General features: G+C 40.4%; 1 protein-coding gene across 2 annotated transcripts in view; it reads left to right on the top strand.

The window, feature by feature from the left end:
* Nucleotides 1-15032, top strand: part of COL22A1 (collagen type XXII alpha 1 chain) — a 186470-nt gene that overhangs the window by 152958 nt on the left and 18480 nt on the right. For both annotated transcript variants that reach the window (XM_039323548.1, XM_039323547.1), the window contains 9 exons: nucleotides 1595-1648; nucleotides 2742-2795; nucleotides 4664-4717; nucleotides 8672-8725; nucleotides 9618-9671; nucleotides 11920-11964; nucleotides 12856-12909; nucleotides 13867-13920; nucleotides 14320-14373. In XM_039323548.1, the coding sequence (XP_039179482.1) occupies nucleotides 1595-1648; nucleotides 2742-2795; nucleotides 4664-4717; nucleotides 8672-8725; nucleotides 9618-9671; nucleotides 11920-11964; nucleotides 12856-12909; nucleotides 13867-13920; nucleotides 14320-14373 (477 nt within the window). The remainder of the gene's footprint in view (nucleotides 1-1594; nucleotides 1649-2741; nucleotides 2796-4663; nucleotides 4718-8671; nucleotides 8726-9617; nucleotides 9672-11919; nucleotides 11965-12855; nucleotides 12910-13866; nucleotides 13921-14319; nucleotides 14374-15032) is intronic.

Genomic DNA, 15032 nt, shown 5'->3' with positions numbered 1-15032 from the left:
TAAACACTGCATTTATTCTCATTCAAATTTCACTTCCACATATGCTTCATTCATTATGTTCAGCAACCAATCTTCAGCCCTATTTTTACAACAGATCTAGAATTAGTTAGCATTCATTGTTATCCCAAGCTTTCACTAATTCAAAAACAGTCTCTCTTTCATGCTTTCCTCAAAAGTCTTCTGAAGAGAAAAATCTAACTTCCACAAAGCTGCATTGCACTCAAATGTGACTCGCCATCATTTATTTATTTATTTATTTATTTATGAGACTTATATACCGCTTTAAGTGCGAGCACTCTCTAAGCGGTGTACACCAGTAAGCAATGTATATATATATTTACATTGCCCCCAACAATCTGGGTCCTCATTTTTTACCTACCTCGGAAGGATGGAAGGCTGAGTCAACCTTGAGCCGGTGAGATTTGAACCGCTGACCTGCTGAACACAGTCAGCTAAAGTGGCCTGCAGTACTGCACTCTAACTGCTGCGCCACCTCGGCTCATCTCTTGTGTCTTGTGAATTATAATTCTGCAAGACACCTTGGCTGGTTTTTTTTTTTTTTTAATTCACTCTTGCTATATTTCCCTTGGCGTAGAGGAAAAAATAGCAGGGTGTTTTAGGTGTCAAGCATAAGTGCAACCTTTATGCACCTATGAAAATCTTGCAATAACTCCAGTAGTAAACCACATCCACATTTTTTTTAAGTTTCATCATACACTTATGGCATTGTTTGGGAGGGGGGAAATCACAATGTTTTTTAACATGTTATAGACTTGCTAACTTTTAACGTAGTGTAGAACATGGAAAGTGTGGTTTAGACATGGTGATGTGCCTTAGTCATACCCATGTTCGATGAAACTTTCCATCCTGATGATAAAGACAAGTCCCATCACTTTGGGCATATTATGGTTCGTATGTCAGAGGTCCAATCATAGCTCAATCTTACTCAAAGCAGGATCTCACTGTTCAGTGCAACCTAAAATCCCTATCAACGGACCATCTTGGAAATCCTGTCCCGTTTGTGTTGGAAGCACCCAGATGCTTCTTGGTTGAAAGGATTAACCAGTGACATCACCGTTGCCCAGGGGATGCCAATGGGGGCTCCTTTCAATGTGTCCACCAAAGTGGTACCCATCTATCTACACAAGTTTGCACACTTTTGAACTGAGCAGGAGCTAGAGCAGGGGTCTTTAAACTTGGCCCTTTTATGACTTGTGGACTTCAACTCCCAGAATTCCTCAGCCGGCGTGCCTGGCTGAGGAATTCTGGGAGTTGAAGTTCACAAGTCATAAAAGGGCCAAGTTTGAAGATCCCTTAGAGCGAATGCCAGGAACTCGCCCCATTATACAGCAGCATTCAGGTCTCAAATGTGGACTTGCAAATTGTCAACCCAGTATTCTAACCACATGAGCCACCATGCTTCCACCTTGAAATTAATGCATGTTACTGTAGCTGTTCTTCAAGAATTAGGTGGTATATGCAGTGCTTGATACACATGTAGGGTGGTAAGTTGTTTGCTTGTAACGCTTAAGAAGAACATGAACTATACAGTACAAATAATAACATGTGTAATAATTATTGTTCTTGTCTGTAGGGTCATCCTGGGATGCCTGGCTTCATGGGTCCCCCTGGGAATCCAGGCCCAGCTGTAAGATTTTCATTTGCATGTTAATTTTTAACCTTCATCTACTAGAATATAAGGCAAATTGTTATTGTAAATCTATTTGAGATGATGGTGATGATGATTCAATAATTTTGATTATTGTTAATGATAATTCAATAATCTTGATGTTATTGATGATTATTCAGTTATTGATGATGATGTCAATAATAATTTTATGAGGTTGTCATTGATGATAATTCAATAATTTGTACCTTGGAGCATTATATAGACTTCTACAGTCTAGATCTCAGAGCTGTAGCAAATATTGTACCATGATAGATGGACTGTCCTTTATAGGTGCTCATCTTATTAAAATTTCTCCATCTATTGTGGGAAGTCACCTCCCCCAGAAAAGGAAATATTAAAAGGGCAGAATATTATATTTCCTCAAAGGATCTTAAAGAGGCAGAAAAGCATGCCCAGTTTTTCTTAATAGCTTCAAGTCTCCCTCCCACAAGCAGAAACCAGTTCTGTAGAAATGCAGGTGTGATAATCCATTCAGGAAGGTTGGAGCCCTCCAGATAGAAGCTTAGGAAGACAAAGACACCTAAAATCTACATACCCCACCCAAACTCTAAGACAGGACATAATAGGGTTAACCCACAGATGGTCAAAGTACATGACACAGGAAATACAAAGCCTCAAACAGGAATAAGAAACAACTTCAAGAGTCCCAAATGGTATAAAAACCCACTCCCTACATGTGCTCTCTCTCTTTTCTTCCAGAGCCACCTTTCTGTCTGGCTCTCCCTTTCAATAAACTACAACCTTCTTTCTAAAGCAGTCACCATGTTGTTTATTCCTGGCTTGGACTGGACCCTGATGAAGACTTTTCCTTCCACACTATCATGGTACAATATTTGCTACAGCAAATATAGAGAGTTTCAGCACTAATGTGCAAAAATTATCTCCAAGCCATATGAGAAAGGTTTCACCAGAGATACAAATTCTGCATCAACTATCAATTATCATGTATGTTTTTTGCAGGGTGGGGCATGATAGTAAATGAAAACTTCAAGGCCATCATATCTAGGATAAAGATTTGCTACATTAAACACCTTTTTTCATTGTTGTTTAGGGAGCAGAGGGCTCCCCGGGGCCTGTAGGCTCTCCAGGACCTCCAGGAGAAATGGTAAGTTGCTGTTCATAGAATAGAGTAGAATAGAATAGAATAGAATAGAATAGAATAGAATGGAATGGAATGGAATGGAATGGAATGGAATGGAATGGAATATAGAATAGAGTAGAATAGAATAGAGTAGAATAGAATTAGAATAGAATAGAATAGAATAGAATAGAATAGAATAGAATAGAATGGAATGGAATGGAATGGAATATAGAATAGAGTAGAATAGAATAGAGTAGAATAGAATTAGAATAGAATAGAATGGAATGGAATGGAATAGAATAGAATAGAATAGAATAGAATAGAATAGAATAGAATAGAATAGAATAGAATAGAATAGAATGGAATATAGAATAGAGTAGAATAGAATAGAGTAGAATAGAATTAGAATAGAATAGAATAGAATGGAATAGAATGGAATAGAATAGAATAGAATAGAATGGAATGGAATGGAATGGAATGGAATGGAATGGAATGGAATAGAATGGAATGGAATGGAATATAGAATAGAGTAGAATAGAATAGAGTAGAATAGAATAGAATAGAATAGAATGGAATGGAATGGAATGGAATGGAATAGAATGGAATGGAATGGAATGGAATAGAATAGAATAGAATAGAATAGAATAGAATAGAATAGAATAGAATAGAATACTTTATTGGCCAAGTGTGGTTGGACACACAAGGAATTTGTTTCCGGTGTGTAAAGTCTCAGTATACATACAAGTAATAGTGGCAATCATGATTATATACAACATGAAAATACATTCATCATAAATTGTGAAATACAGCATTTCATCATAAATCATAAGATGCAACACTTAGTGATAGTCTTAGAGTACTAGCTAAGAAAACAACATAAATCATACTAGAGTACAAAAATGTAAATTGTAAGATACAAGCAGCAAGTTATAGTCATAAGAAGATAAGGATAAGGAATAGGAAAGATGAGGATTTTCATAGTAATACAGCTTTACTAATATTTTGACAGTGTTGTAGGAATTAGTTGTTAAGCAGAGTGACGGCATGGGAAAAAAAACTGTCCTTATGTCTAGTTGTTCCGGTGTGCAATGCCTTGTAGTGTCATCTTGAGGGAAGAAATTGATATTCTTCATATTCTAATATTCATTCTGAATATTAGAGAATCCTCACAAAAGGGGCCTCAAAACTTTTAGAACATTGGAAAAGATCTGAGAGAGTTGAGTCTATGAATGACTGAGATTATCAATCATCCAGGTCAAAGTTATCTCAAAGCTTCTTTTTCCAAAAGTCCGCTGGAGTTTCTTGTTTTTTTTTTTTCCTTTGAAAATGTTTTACATCTCATCCAAGAAGCTTCTTCAGTTCTTCTTCAGAGAAGCAGACGAGAAGCAGAACATTTTCACATCAAAAATCAAGAAAGGGAGAAAAACACCTTTGGGGTGTCTATGAGTGATGGGTTCCATGAAGGGGAAAATCTAAAAGCTGCAAGAATATCTTCAAGTTTATTTCACTAAGGCTCTGAGAGATTTCTTAGGACTTCTAGAGCAGGGATAGTCAACCTTGGCTCTTTTATGACTCGTGGACTTCAACTCCCAGAATTCCTGAGCCAGCACAGCTGGCTCAGGAATTCTGGGAGTTGAAGTCCACGAGTCATAAAAGAGCCAAGGTTGACTATCCCTGTTCTAGAGTTTTGCCTTTTTCTCTCTGAATTGATCATGGTGATAAATTTGGGGAAAAAATGGGGGGGGGGAGATAAATGGGATATTTCTTTCCAGAAAGCTATTATACTTCTTCAGATCTGGGAGAGAGACAAGATCTGGTATAATGACTGTACAAAGTAATGACTTGATTTCAGGTCATGATTAATGATTCTAATGTAGTATCCTCTTTGACAGGGGAAAGAAGGTCTCCCAGGACCTCAGGGACCCCCAGGATTGCCTGGACTCATGGTAAGTATGAATATCTGTAACTATTGATGGAAGATAAAATTTATAAAATAGAGTCTACTCTGAATTTCACGCCCCTATAGAAGTATGCTCCTGGGGAGAAAAGCTATGGCAAATCTAGACAGCATACTAAAAAGCAGAGACATCACCCTGCCAACAAAAGTACGTATAGTCAAGGCCATGGTTTTCCCAGTTGCAATGTATGGCTGTGAAAGTTGGACCATAAGAAAGGCTGAGTGCCAAAGAATTGAGGCCTTTGAACTATGGTGCTGGAGAAGACTCCTGCGAGTCCCCTGGGCTGCAAGGTGACCCAACCAGTCGGTCCTAGAGATCAACCCTGACTGCTCTTTACAAGGCCAGATCCTGAAGTTGAAACTCAAATACTTTGGCCACCTAATGAGAAGGAAGGATTCACTGGAGAAGAGCCTGATGCTGGAAAAGATTGAGGGCAATAGAAGAAGGGGACGATAGAGAATGAGGTGGCTGGATGGAGTCACTGAAGTAGTAGGCATGAGCTTCAATGGACTCCAGAAGATGGTAGAGGACAGGAAGGCCTGGAGGAACATTGTCCATGGGGTCGCGATGGGTCGGACACGACTTCACAACTAACAACAACATAGAAGTATTTTTACTGGATCCTGAAATAATTCAGCTGGAATGGAGGTGCCACGTGTATATCAGAGCTAAAGAGAAGCATGTATGGTTGTCTACAGGTTTTGTGCCCAATATCTTCCCACCCCCACCCCCATGTAGCTACATAGCATGTTAAGATAGTAGGCTGTGCACATATTGCTTGACATTTTTTTAAAAAAACCCTCTTAATTTGAATTGGCAGGCATGCAATCAGATTTTAATTAATTTTAATTATTTCAAACTTGGTGAGACAATCTATGAAAAGAAAGATAATTCATGGAAGGAAAAAAAAAATAAGAGAAGGTAAAGATAAAAGTGTCTCCTGGTAAGGAGAGAGAAATCTATCAAGGTATCAAAGTAGTCCAATACCATGGTAAAAATCTCCACTGTCAAGGGCTCTTATGAGATCCTTTTACAGCCCTGCTTCGCATCATCTCAAAGATCTGTTCTACTTAGAATCAAGATTATTGGCCAAGATGAATCCATATTTTGACTCCAAATAGTTTTACGGCTGTGCATGGATATCTCTACTGCTATGTTAAATCCTCTGGCAATCCTCTCCCACACTCAATCTTCTTTTCTGAGTTTGCAAGTTTTACAACAAAGTGGGACAAGGCTGTTCAAGGGTCAAAGCCATCCATCAGAACGAGTAGGAAGATTGGGAGCATGGTGTCAAGGTTGCAGAAAGGAGGAGGGGTTCCAGGAGTCAGGAGGTGAGCTGGAACAAGCATTTCCACCACTGAGAAATGGCCTTGCTAAACAACTCTGGAGGAACCCTACAAAACTGCCTTACAGTGTTTATGGTCAGGAAATGAACCAAGAGTTAATCAACTTAGTTTTTTGAGCTTCCTAAGATCAAGGAGATATAGGGGACGCACTGATTTAAGATTAGTGGTGCCTTCTCGTGTGTGAAATGGCTCCAGATTATATTCACCAGGACCTCAACTATATTATCATTCTTAGACATCTAATGGAAAAAGACGTGGAATTATCTTTTTTTAAAAAAAGTGAGTGCAGTATGTGTGATGACTTAGGTCAACCTCAATCTCCACCCCTTCTGCACTCGTAAATCTAGCTGTGGCTCTGGATCTTGACTAATAATGATGGATTTTCTAATTACGCACCTTGCAAGGTAAAAGATAATAGAACTATAGGACATGGGGATGGTTTGAATTTTAGTACAGGGATATGACTGCAAGCAAAACCTCAGAGGTTGAGTTGGCAAAAAGATCCCTTTGTAGAATCATAACTGGACGAGTATATATTCTAAAAAGCTTCTTGTCAAACAGAATATCAATTTTTGTCAGGTGTAATAAATATGTGAAGCTATGTTAGCATGGGGCAACATCACAAAACTGCATCTCACTTTCTTTGGCCACTTCATGCTGGGGAATTCACTGGGGAAAGCAATTGTGTTTGGAAGACTTAGCGGTAAAAGGAAACCAGGCCGCCAAAGAACATGTGGCTGAACACCTTCAAAGTTGACACCAGCCAGAGCATAGAACAACTCAAAGAAGTAGTGCAAGATCAGAAGATGTGGAGACCCCTGGTCCATAGAATCACTAAGTGTAGGACCCCTAGAGGAGAAATTTGGCAGAGAAATTTCCTGACAATTAGAACAATTAATCAGTGGAAGGACTTGCCTCCAGAAGTTGTGGATGCTCCAACGCTGGAAGCTTTTAAGAAAAGATTGGACAGCCATTTGTCTGAAATGGTATAGTGTTTCCTGCTTGAGCAGGGGGTTGGACTAGATCAGGGCTTTTCAACCTTTTCACCCATTGTACCACTTTTAGGATATGGCAGTATCTGAGTACCACCAGTCGCCTAGCAAGGTGTCAAAAACTTGATGACCAAAAAAAAAAAAGGAAAAAAGTGATAAAGTACAGGTAGTCCTCGACTTATAACAGTTCACTTAGTGACTGTTTGAAGTTACAATGCACTGAAAAAAGTGCCCCCCAAGCCACAGCTGAGCAAGACATCTGCCTGCCCACCCAGTGGCGCTCTTCCTCCTGTCCGAGGTTTTCATTGTTGTGAGCATTTGTGTTGAGGATTGGCAGTGGGGGTGGGGTGGGGGTGTTTGGTTTTTATTCCTTCCCATCTGCTGAATGGTTGAAGCAGGTTTTGGTCACTTCACATGACTCTAGGACACTATGACCATCATAAATATGAATCAGTTGCCAAGCATCTGAATATAAATCACAAGACCATGGAGATGCTGCAACATTCCAGCTGATCGGCGCTTCTTCTGGGCTCAGCAGATGCACCAGGATCAGTGTTGCTTTCCAGCTGATTGGTGCTTCTTCAGGGCTCAGCAGAAGCACCAGGATCAACGTCGAGCTCCAGCTGGAGCCTGGCGCTGATCCTGGTGCTTCCACTGAGCCCTGACAGTCTCAAAGAAGTGCTGATCAGCTGGAAAGCAGCACTGATCCTGGCGCTTCCGCTGAGCCCTGACAGCCTTGCAGTTCCAGCCATCTCTCGCTCAGGCTTGTGTGGTGCTACCACCAGTTCAGCTCATTCCCTTCTCCCGCTACCACTTTTCTAGGATGGTTGCATACCACCTGCAAGGTGCTAATGTACCACAGGTGGTACCTGTACCACTAGTTGAAAAGCCCTGGACTAGAAGACCTCCACGATCCCTTCCAACTCTGTTGTTCTGTTATTCTGACTGAAAGTATAACACCATCATCATATTAGCATGGAACTAAACTGCAGTAAACATCATTAATGAACTCATTAACCACTTTTTGCTCCACTGTTAGAAGCATGGCCTGATGCGTTTGAGGTGTTTATCTACGAAAAGGAATACCGTATTTTCCGGCGTATAAGACTACTTTCTAACATGCGGAAATCGGCGCTGAAGTTGGGGGTCGTCTTATATGCCGAGTCGTCTTATACGCCAGAAATTACGGTAGTTTCCGGTGGATAAGATGACTTTCTAGGCATGGAAATCGGTGCCGAAGTTGGGGGTCATCTTATACACCGGGTCGCCTTATACACCGGAAAATACGGTACATCATTTTAGATAAAAGAAATATTATTTGGTGTGCATGTACATTACGCATTTCATTGGCTGGGACACTGAAGCAACAAACCCTAGTTAGTTGGTTTGACTTGCTCCTTTTCATAACATCCTAGTTTTTTTTTATGGATTTTCCACAGCATGGAGTTGGCAGATTTGCTACTATATAGTCTAATTTCCCTAAAATAGTCATCTTTGGTCAGTTTTTTCTTTTATTCTCATAATCACCTCCCCCCCAAAAAAAATAATATTGCAGAATGTCTTTGCAGCTTTAATCTTGTTTATCTATTTGGGTTCTGTTTTAGGGTGTAGCTGGAAATGATGGAAAAGATGGCAAACCAGGATCACCGGGGGAACCAGTAAGAAGATAGTTTGTTGTTAATATAATTCCCTACTGTTCTTTGTCACTATTCTTTGTTCTTTGGCTACGATGTCACAGTCTCTCCTTACATTCGTAAATTTGGGTGAGGAAAGACACTTTTCATGCTATCCTTTCATACATTTGTATGTCACTCAGTGAGGGAACTAAAACTGCATTTAGTCTCAGAAGAAAAATTCTGAATAAGTGAGATCCATGATGGTTGAGAATGTAGATTAAAAAAAGCTAACTTGCTACGTTAAAGTCTGCTGTATAAGAAGAAGGAGAATATTCCTGATTTTTCTTTCAGTTTGGCTTGACAAGTTTATTTGATCACAATCATAGGATTTACGTTCAGCAGTTTAGAATCAGTTTCTATTTAATATATCCTGAAAAATTAGGGTGGATTGGACTTCGTTTGTTTTCAGCGGGCCGACCTTGGGCTAGTCACTTTCCCTCAGCCCAACCCACCTCATAAAGTTATTATTGTGGAGAAAATTGGAGGAGGGAGGTAAGTGGGATACGTTTACTGCCTTTAGTTATTTGTAAAAACAATAAAGGCAGGATATAAATAAGTAAATAAGAACCGTGCCACATTATTATTGGTCAAAAGGTTCCAGAGCTCCATCAGAATGCATTTGTTTTTGTGGGGCATTGTGCATTGTGTAAACCAGTGTTTCCCAAACTTGACAATTTTAAGGCATGTGGACTTCAACTGCCAGAATTCCACAGCCAGCGTTGCTGGCTGTGGAATTCTGGGAGTTGAAGTCCTCATGCCTTAAAATTGTCAAGTTTGGGAAACACTGGTGTAAACTATGCCAAAGCAGTATGGAAATCTGATTTATGGCTTAGCAGTGCAAGAATCTATTCTAAATGTATTTTGACTTTTTCAGGGTAAGCCTGGAGACCCAGGGCTACCAGGCCAAGAAGGTGCCAGAGGACCACCAGTAAGTCCCATTGCAGGCTGTTCGGGGACAGAATAAATAAACATTTTTTTTATTTAACATATTTAACATGAAACACATGGATAGCAGCAGTAAAGATTATGAAAAGAACACATAGTGATATAATGAGAAAAGCAATCTAGAACTAAGGAAAAATTTCCTGACAGTTAGAATAATTAACCAGTGGAACAACCTGCCTCCAGAAGCTGTGAATGCTCCAACCCTGGACATTTTAAAGAAGAGACTGGACAGCCATTTGTCCGAAATGGTGTAGGGTTTCCTGCCCGAGCGGGGGGTTGGACTAGATGACCTCCAAGGTCCCTTCCAACTTTACTACTATTACTACTATTATTATTATTATTATTATTATTATTATTATTATTATTATTATTATTATTATTATTATTATTATTATTATTATGCATCCGAGACAAAGATGTGTGGTCAGTTTTGTAAGATGTAAACAAAAAATCAAGAAGCTGTCTATTAAGTTATGTTACATTTCAAAATACATTAGTTCATATTTATTTATTTATTTATTTATTTATTTATTTATTTATTTATGAGACTTATATACCTCTTTAAATGCAAGCACTCTCTAAGCGGTGTACACCAGTAAGCAATGTATATATATATTTACATTGCCCCCAACAATCTGGGTCCTCATTTTACCTACCCCGGAAGGATGGAAGGCTGAGTCAACCTTGAGCCGGTGAGATTTGAACCGCTGACCTGCTGAACACAGTCAGCTAAAGTGGCCTGCAATACTACACTCTAACTTCTGCGCCACCTCAGCTCATAAGATAAAAGAAGTTTTATATACGAATATCTAAGTCAGTGGTGGCGAACCTATGGCACGTGTGCCAGAGGCGGCACTCAGAGCCCTCTCTGTGGGCACGCATGCTGTCACCCCAGCCCCAGATTCCCCCATGACCCCCTCCTCACTAGTAGCCCCCTGGAGGAGAGTAGCCCCTGAGCGTGGCCCGCGTGGAGCAGCACAGCCAAGGACATTGCAGGCAGGCAGCAGGGACAAGACTCCGTCCCCATGTCCAATTGTGCACAGATGATGCAGCGGGGTGCTGGCAGAGGGCTTGGCCGCCATGGTGCCGCAGGGCCGCCTGAGTGATCTGCGGCAGGCCATGGAGGCGTTAGGTGGCCCTGTGGGCGGGCAGGGTGGAGGCAGGGCAAGCAGGGACGGGGCGGTTTTTGGGCACTCAGTGTCTAAAATGTTTGCCATTACTGATCTAGGCCATTTATCTAATTAAGCACAGTATTTATTAGTGGGACCAAATCTGCTTTTCCTCCTATATAAGCTCTCAAATGGAAGCTGGTCATTCTGTGATCCAGTGTCTGGTGAGGAACCACATTCAGGGGAGGATACTCTTCCCCATTTAAACAGGGAATTTTGAACAAATGGCATGTAATGTGTGAATGCTATTCAAGGTTTTCCATCCTTTGGGGGAGGGGGTAGCATCAAGGGAAATGTGTTGACTTTTTTTCAGGGAGATTGCTCTCAGTGGAGTGTGTGACATGTAGGTTCACTCTCAGTGACTCTGGGCAGTTTACAAAGATAAAAGCCCAATACAAAAAGAATAAAAAAGCAATAACCCCCTCGTTCCCTGGCAACTACAATCAAATGAGGCACTTGATGGGCTCCATTCCATTCAGGGTTCCCCAGGCCCATTGGCAAAACCACATCTTTAGGGCCTTGAGAAAGCATGTTAAAGTGGGGGACAATCTTATCTCTGTGGGCATGATGTTCTACAGGGAGGAAGTCACCACAGAGAAGGTCCTTCTTCTTGGTCGCACTAGAAGGGCCTCTTTAAGAGATGAAACCCATAACATTCCCTACTTCCTCTCTTGGGCTGGGTTAGGTAGAGGTGACTGGAAAAAGACAGTCCTTCAACTAACCTGTCCCCAAGCCATGTAGAGCTTTGAAGGTGAGAACCAGCACACCTTGAATTGGACCCATTGTTGCCCAATAATACTTCCCAAATATTGTCTCACCACCAAACTCACTGCTGTCTCTGTGTATGTGCCTGTTGTATTCCACGTGTGTCAGGCTCTCTCTTTAAACTTAGAAGCAAACTAGACACCATCTCAAGGAAATGAGATAGAGAGGTATAAAGAGAAAAGGATTATGAGAATGGAGATTGCGTCAAAAGCTGGGAGGAGGTTAAGGAACCATTTTCAGGGGCTCAGTTTTGGAGGGAGAACATTTACAGATTTCCATTCCATGTCTTTGTTTCAGGGTTTTAAGGGTCCAAGAGGAGATGCAGGAAGTCCTGGCATGAGAGTAAGTAATATAGATATGCACGCGTATAATTGGGTGCAAAAATGTTTTTGGGGGGAGGTCACTGTTGCCCCTTATATCTTTGAGGATGGAGAAAATGGAATCCACTGGATTTCTGAAGAAGAAAATGTAGAGCTTGAAACCATGTAAATAACCATGGGGTTAATTGTTCCTTGTTGAAAGTTGATCTGCAATGTTGCTGGCACAAAGGATGTAAATTTCATTTTTAATGTGTGCCATTGTGCTCACAGTAAAAATGACAATAAAGATCTATCTATCTATCTATCTATCTATCTATCTATCTATCTATCTATCTATCTATCTATCTATCTATCATCTATCACAGTGGTTCTCAACCTGTGGGTCGGGACCCCATTTGGGATCGAACGACCATTTCAAGGGGGTCGCCAAACAAGGCTGTCCGCCATTTTTCCCCCTTTTCTTTGGCCACGCCCCTGGCACCCAGTGATGTATAAGTGGTTGGGGGTCACCACAACATGGGGAACTGTATTATGGGGTCGCGGCATTAGAAAGGTTGAGAACCACTGATCTATCAAGAAGCATCTCATATAAAGCATATCCATCCCTACCCTATGTTACCAATGTCAAATATGGACCCTAACAATAAAACATTAAAAAAGTTAATCACTACAGAAATTAAATGTTTGAGGAAAGATGCTGGAGTGACCAGAAGAGATAAAATCAGAAATCAGATCATAAAAGAAAAACAAATGGCCTAGAAGCAGTCTTAAGCTATATACAGCAAATAAAGTGGTCTGTTCACCTGGATAAGATGTCTTGGGATTCCATACCATACAAGGCATATAAGAATTTTTAAAGGGGATAATTCTAAATTTTATTTTTTCTTTCCTTCATCCTTTTTCTTTATTACAGGGAGAACCGGGTCAACCTGGAACTCCGGGCAGGGAGGGGCAATCAGGAAAAGACGTAAGTGTTAAGCACAATGAAAGCTCTATGTCAACTTCAAAAGTGGTTAAAACTACTAGTAGTAATAATAACAATATTTCTAAAATTCTCCTTCAAATGTCCACCATCGGATAGTCATTCTGTACTCTAAGCCTGATTTATTTTATTAAATTCATATCCTGACTCTCATCAACTCCATAGCTCATCCTCCTGTTTTAACATTACAGTATAACCACAAGCACTGCTAAGATGTGAGGTGTTTCTGAAATAGCCTCCAGAGGTAAAGATTAAAGAAGTAAAGCAATATCAAAGATAACAATGAGGGAGGACATGATAACTGCTTTCCAGTACTTGGGCTGTCATAGAGAAGAGGGGTTTGACTTATTCTTCAAAGCACCAGAGGCAGGACAAGAGGTAATGGCTGGAAACTTGTTCAAGAGACATCCAACCTAGAAGTAAGGAGAAATTTTCTGACAGTGAGAACAATTAACCAATGGAATAGTTTGCCTCCCAGAGCTGTGGGAGCTCTACTGCTGGAGGTTTTCAAAAATAGCAGGGGGTTGGTTGACCTAGTCCAGGGGTAGGCAACCTTGGCTCTTTTATGACTCATGGACTTCAACTCCCAGAATTCCTGAGCCATCATGACTCAGCTTGGAAACCTCTCCCTTTCCCCTCAGCATGGCTGGCTCAGGAATTCTGGGAGTTGAAGTCCACAAGTCATAAAAGAGCCAAGGTTGCCTACCCCTGATCTAGTCCTAGAAAACCTCTGTGGTCCTTTCTAGCCCTATGATTCTATGTTCTAAAAATGTCTGCCTCCATAACAGGTTGAATCTGTGGCCCTCATAAGCACTGGTTGTCTGATAATCAGGAATCATTTTTGAGTTTTGTTGAGTTCTAAGATATCTTTGGATTCTCACTTTCTCAACCTTCAATGAGCTATAATGTATGATTTTTTTTTTTTGCCCTCTTCTGTTCCAGGGAGATCCAGGGCCTGTGGGACCAGAAGGACCCCGAGGACTTCGAGGAATAGCAGTGAGTTAATTTGCCTAGTGAATGAGTTGTTCTGAGATGAACATCTCCTTCTGATTCTAGGAGACACCTTACAGTCTCCAAGTCTTCAGGATAATTTATGTATAGTCTAGAGATCCTATGCTGTATCATGGTGAAGATGTTGTGAAGTGAAAAAAATTGCTTTGGTTGGGGTTAATTAATGATGATTGCATGGGGCAGAGCCATCCTTTCCTTCCTCTTCCTCTTCCTCTCCTCTCCTCTCCTCTCCTCTCCTCTCCTCTCCTCTCCTTTCCTTTCCTTTCCTTTCGTAGATATTGAAAATTATAAAAAATGATGAATTTGAATGGTCATAGGACTTTGGTGCCATTCACTGAGGTTCTTCATATACTTTGAGATTGATTGTTGTCTTCCTTTCTTTAGGGCAAGACTGGACCTCCAGGTGCTACTGGGGAATCTGGTCCTGCAGGTAACCCAGTAAGTACTGTATTTACCATCTCCATCACAAGTATGAATTCACAACAGCATAGGCAACCACAGCAGCTATATGTCTGTGGAGATTCTCAGTCATCCAGGTCATGGTTGTTCCAAAGATGCTTTTTCAAAAGGCAATTGGACTTTCTTCTTCTTCTTTTTTCATTGAAGATATTTTACTTCTCATCCAAGAAGCTTCAGTCAGAACTGTCGGAACTAAACAGTCTGAATTAAAGAAGCTTCTTGGATGAGAAGCAAAATGTCTTCAAGGAAAAACAAGAAAATCCAGTTGTCTTTTGAAAAAGTACCTTTAGCAGAGCAGTTACAATGAGGCCATATGCATCATGATGTCATTTTGTAACCTGCATAGTTAACCATGCATTATTTGTGTCATGTGAAAGATAAAATACATGACATCCTGTGTACAATCCTGTATACAACAAGATTGTAGGAATAGCTACTAAGAATGACAGGCCTTGATTTTAGCTGTGCATTGAGAAAACCTCTTGAAGTTATGTTGCTTAGATGACACAGGAGATGGCCCTCTTCTATTCTCTTATTTTGGAAAGCATATATATATATATATATATATATATATATATATATATATATATATATATATATATATAATGGATTTAAAAATAAGAGCAGTTCAAACAGAA

The sequence above is a fragment of the Crotalus tigris genome, unplaced genomic scaffold (genome assembly GCF_016545835.1).
Source record: "Crotalus tigris isolate CLP2741 ecotype Arizona unplaced genomic scaffold, ASM1654583v1 scf7180000024277.1505481, whole genome shotgun sequence".
In the NCBI taxonomy this organism is placed as follows: Eukaryota; Metazoa; Chordata; class Lepidosauria; order Squamata; family Viperidae; genus Crotalus; species Crotalus tigris.
The sequence above is the reverse complement of the archived record's forward strand: the minus strand, read 5'-3'. Positions and strand labels throughout refer to the sequence as shown.